Source organism: Olea europaea, unplaced genomic scaffold (genome assembly GCF_002742605.1).
Source record: "Olea europaea var. sylvestris unplaced genomic scaffold, O_europaea_v1 scaffold1172, whole genome shotgun sequence".
NCBI classification, from domain to species: Eukaryota; Viridiplantae; Streptophyta; class Magnoliopsida; order Lamiales; family Oleaceae; genus Olea; species Olea europaea.
Window position 1 is genome coordinate 222,527 of NW_019229128.1, and position 5,261 is coordinate 227,787.

Sequence of the window (5,261 nt, forward strand, 5' to 3'; positions counted from 1 at the left end):
GTACCTAAACTATAATATAAACATAAACCCAACCTAGACGAGTTACAACCCTTTTCAATTCTGCCCACTTACAGAGCTTGAAATACATAGGGGTGAAAGGGTTCCAACATGTAACCCTCCCCTCCTGTCCAACCTAAACTAGTCTCCCACCTCCAACAACATAGTCCTTCTGTCTATCAGTCACGATAGGATAATATTAGTCTGAGTGAGAAAGGAGTGTTACGTATGGAACGAGAAGGGGGATTGATAGAAAGAGAGGGATTTGTTTGGGAATTCTTTTCATTCTTATATTGGCTATTACACAGCTTTTATGAAAGAACTAAAATCATAAAGAAATTTTGTATGTGAAATTAATCTCTCATTTTTAGAAGGAAAAAAAATAGCAATGACAAAATCAATGTAAAAGCATGGGTGATTAGCACCAGTTTAAATAGCAATATGTCTACCAATTTATTTCCAGTGAGTTAAGATGATTTTTCATTCCATGACTCATGAGTTTGGTAGATTCTCCAACCACATGTACTAAGTACTCGTTGTGCCATATAATTACTTTCAACAGGTAACTTTGTAACTAGATTAAAGTTATATGTCGTACCATAGCTTTATTTGATAATGTTAGATTACGATTACCAAATTTCTGTTTGGCCTGGTCCTAAAATTTATTTGTTCGACATTTGTGGTGAAACTAAAATTATGAAGAAAGAAAAGTGGGGGCATTGACTTGTTTTATTAGGACTCCATTATATGTTAGGGTTTCATTGTATTATATACATTCAAATTAGATGAATCTCTTGGAATTGGGCAAAACTCCTGAATCGAACCGAGTCGAACCGAGTGGTTCTTCTTAAATTAAATACCTGAAGGGTATCTGAATCGAGAACCGACGGGTTCGATTCGGTTCTTGATTCTGGATCAAGAACCAAAAAATCGAATCTCTCTAATTTTTTAATTAATTATTTTTAATAAGCCAAATTATTTTATTTTTTCTAAATAAATTTGCTAACTAGTTAATTTAGCTCAAAACCAAAAATATGAATTTTCAATTTCTAATTTTCAATTCAAAGCCAATTTAATCAAATTGATCTAAATTTTATCCAAATCTATTATCTACCGTACTGCCGTTTCCATTGTTATGAAGAAATCGAATTGAAGTTCGATAACGCTTCTCTTAATTATGATGAGATTACTATCTTCCTCTTCTATGAAGAACTCAGCAAAGAAAGACACAAAAAATACATAAGATTGTACTACGTTATTTTACAAAAGTTAAGATTGAACATAGCTTTGTAAATATTAAAAAATTTAATTATAATACTGAACCTGGGAATCGAACTTGAACGGGTCCATAATTAAATTTGGATCCGACGGTTCCAATTACTAAATACCCGAAATTTTTGCATCCGGTTCGATTCTAATGAGAACATAACTGAACTAGACCATATCCATGCCTAAAATCTCTTGTAATTATCTTCGATATGTTGAATTTTCTTATGTTCTTTTCGTAGTTTTTTCTCGTCTTAAGTTTTCAAGTAAATCTTGTGTTTTTAAATATTGTCAATTCTCATTTTTTGTAATGAATAAAAATAATGTGAGATCTACTGTTTGGCTAGACTCCAATCCAGGCCAAAAAACAGGAGGCTTATGTGGCGGGGAACAAGTTTATGCAAATAATGTTATCTATCTATTTAGATGAAAATTAAATGACATTAATTTATATGTCATCCTAAATGTAGAGATGTGGCCCTAATTAAAATGGCACATTAACAAATGACATATAGGTAGTAAATAGCATTCTCGTAGGGTAATTAATCAAGGGCTTAACGCTACTCAGATTGGTACTCATCAATGCTAGGAATATGCAACATTATTTTTGTAAGAATTTTTAACTTATAAAGTGTCCTCCATGCGACGCGTATGAAATAATATAATAGTAAGAGTAATGATATTTAGTCTTGTGTTCGTACAAGTTTAGATAGCAGTATATATGACATTAACTAGTAGAATTTTTTTTTTTTTTTTTTAACATTTAAGTACACGTGTCCTTTTAATTGGACCTATCAAGTGTTCTAGCACTTGTAGTGCTAGATAATGAAAAATGTCATCATCTAAGTTTTAGATGATCATTGATCAATGTGGTATTGTGATCATTACTACATTATTCAATAAATTTGAATATAATATTAAATATTGGATAATATGATAGTGACCACACTGTCAATCGATGAATATAAAACTCCAAAATGAATCATTTTTATTCAACATTACTAGTGCTTAGCTCTAGTTTAGATAGTCATTACTATCCATAAATATTTAGATAACTTAAATGAACTACGGACGTAAACGAGTTGAGGCGAAACTCGCGGCTCGAGTATGGCCTGAGCTGATTCGAGCCAAAGCTCGGTTGAAAAATCGAGGCTTGATAAAGATCGAGCCTTACCGAGCTGAGTCGACTCGATTTTTTTGCAAATAGGCAGTGTGCACAGGCAATCATAGCTGTTTGCTTGTTTATGCGAGTGCAGCTGCATGCAATATGGCCCTATCACTGACAATAAATGGTCCATGTCACGGGCCATTTTACAACGCAGGGACTATCTTGTGTGACTCAGTGAGCTACATAGGTAGACACTAAAAAATAAGCCTCAACTTGAGCCTCGCCTCAATCCCACTGAGTCGGCTTGAACTTTCCCTGGACGAGCCATAAGTCACCCGAGCTAACTAGTCGAATTGGCATCCCTTAGATGAACTATACGAGTCATATTTAAGATATTCATTTTGTTTATTTTCAATCTAACAAATAGTTTTATATTTATTTTTATAAATTTTAAATATAAAGAATCGAATCGGATCGAACCGAATCGTAATCGAGTGATTTGATTCTATAGTTAAATATGAAACCAATGATTTTATTTCTACAATATTCATTTGCATTTGATTTGATTCAATTTTTAAAAATTATATTGGTCGGATCGATGGGTTGGGTTATCGGGTTATTTGCCCACATTCATTGATAGTTTTTGAAAAAAAGTAATATGGGTTATGTGTAAAAATTTTATTGGCTAACACAATGTTTAATTGTATGAAAATTTTGTCTTTAGTATGGAGTTAAAAATTGCTAATAAGTGTATTTTGGTCTAAATTATTACAAAATCGACATTTAACAAATTTTGAATTTTTTTGCAAATGATCATGTGAAAGTAGACATTTTTGCAGTTGATCATGTGAAAGTGGGTATTTCTTGCAATTTGCTCGTAATAATATTATTTAACGAAATTTTTATTTCTGCCTATTTATACAGACACAAGAGCTGGGTGCCACTTTATAATTCAGCCAGCCTTCATTTCTTTCTATANGAAATTTTTATTTCTGCCTATTTATACAGACACAAGAGCTGGGTGCCACTTTATAATTCAGCCAGCCTTCATTTCTTTCTATATCGTCTAACAACAACGGAGAAGAAGTCAAAACTCTAAACCCATGGCTTCGTCTTCTTTAACTTTCTCTCCTCTACACCTGCAATTTCCTTCATCGAAATTACCTCCTTCTAAACCCTTCAAATTTGAGTCCACTCTCCATCCAATCAAAGCATCTGTATCAGAAAAACAATCCATTGCACCACCAGCTCAGTTGCCTTCAACACCACCGGCGACGGTGGTGGTACCAGAACTCAAGAAGCTCCCTATACGTAAAATCCCAGGAAACTACGGGCTTCCCTTTATCGGGCCATATATAGACAGACAAGACTATTTTTATAACCAGGGAAGATATGAATTCTTCAGGTCTCGAATTCAAAAATTCAAGTCCACAGTTTTCAGAACAAATATGCCGCCGGGCCCTCTTATATCATCTAGTTCTAAAGTAATAGTCTTGCTCGACGGAAAAAGTTTTCCGGTCTTATTCGACACGGATAAAGTCGAAAAGAAAGACTTGTTCACAGGAACTTTTATGCCGTCGACGGAACTCACCGGCGGATACAGAGTTCTATCGTATTTAGACCCATCTGAGCCAAGCCACGCTAAATTGAAACAAGTCATGTTCTTTTTACTATCTTCTCGTCGAGATAAAGTGATTCCTGAGTTCCAAAACTGTTATACTGAGTTGTTTGAGAATTTGGAGAGGGATTTGTCTAGCCAAGGTAAAGCCAGCTTCAGCCAAGCTAATGATCAGGCCGCGTTCAATTTCTTGGCTAGATCGTTATACGGTGCAAACCCGGCTGATTCCAATCTGGGATCCGACGGACCCAATCTGGTTAGCAAATGGGTGTTATTTCAACTGCATCCATTGCTGAGTCTTGGTCTACCTAGACCAATAGAAGATGGGTTTCTTCATAATTTCTCTCTGCCGCCATTTTTGATCAAGAAAGATTATCAGAGATTATATGATTTCTTTTACCAGAACTCGACTCCGGTTCTTGATCAAGCCGAGAAAATGGGTGTATCACGTGACGAGGCTTGCCATAATCTCCTCTTCGCCACGTGCTTCAATTCCTTCGGCGGAATGAAGTTCTTCTTCCCCAACATGCTCAAATGGGTCGGCCGAGCAGGGCTCAAACTGCACACAAAATTAGCAGAAGAAATCCGATCGGTAATCAAATCAAACGGTGGAAAAATCACGATGGCTGCCATGGAACGCATGCCGCTGATGAAATCAACGGTGTATGAGGCCCTCCGTATCGAACCACCGGTTCCATCCCAATACGCCAAAGCCAAACGAGATTTCATAATCGAATCTCACGACGCAGCTTTTAGAATCAAGGAAGGCGAAATCCTATTCGGGTTCCAACCATTTGCTACAAAGGATTCGAGAATCTTCGACAGGTCCGAGGAGTTTTTGGCCGACAGGTTCGTAGGTGAAAATGGGGAGAAATTGTTGAAGCATGTTGTATGGTCTAACGGGCCAGAAACGGAGAGGTCGACCATTAACAATAAACAGTGCGTCGGAAAAGATTTTGTAGTGTTGGTTTCACGGTTGTTACTGGTGGAGATGTTCCTCCGCTACGACTCGTTTGATATTGAAGTGGCGCCATCGCCGTTAGGTGCCTCCGTCACTTTATCATCTCTTAAAAGAGCTTCCTTCTAAACGGCGTTATTCTTTCATTATTCATTGTGGGGAAAATGAGAACCTATTGTTCGTACAATTAAGTTACTTGTATGTTAGTTTTTAATTTGCTAGAAGGAAATTGTTTGTCAAACTTGGTTAATAATTTTGCTAGTCAATATTCAATCATCCAAATTGAAACTTTGTGTGTGTGTGTGTGTGTGTGT

General features: G+C 36.1%; 1 protein-coding gene across 1 annotated transcript; it reads left to right on the forward strand.

Moving 5' to 3' along the window:
• The first annotated feature begins 3,394 nt into the window (after positions 1-3,394).
• LOC111373883 (allene oxide synthase 1, chloroplastic-like) lies at positions 3,395-5,229 on the forward strand. Its single transcript, XM_022996476.1, has one exon. The coding sequence runs from the start codon at positions 3,475-3,477 to the stop codon at positions 5,074-5,076; it is 1,602 nt and encodes a 533-aa protein (XP_022852244.1). The 5' UTR covers positions 3,395-3,474; the 3' UTR covers positions 5,077-5,229.
• The last annotated feature ends 32 nt before the right edge of the window (positions 5,230-5,261 follow it).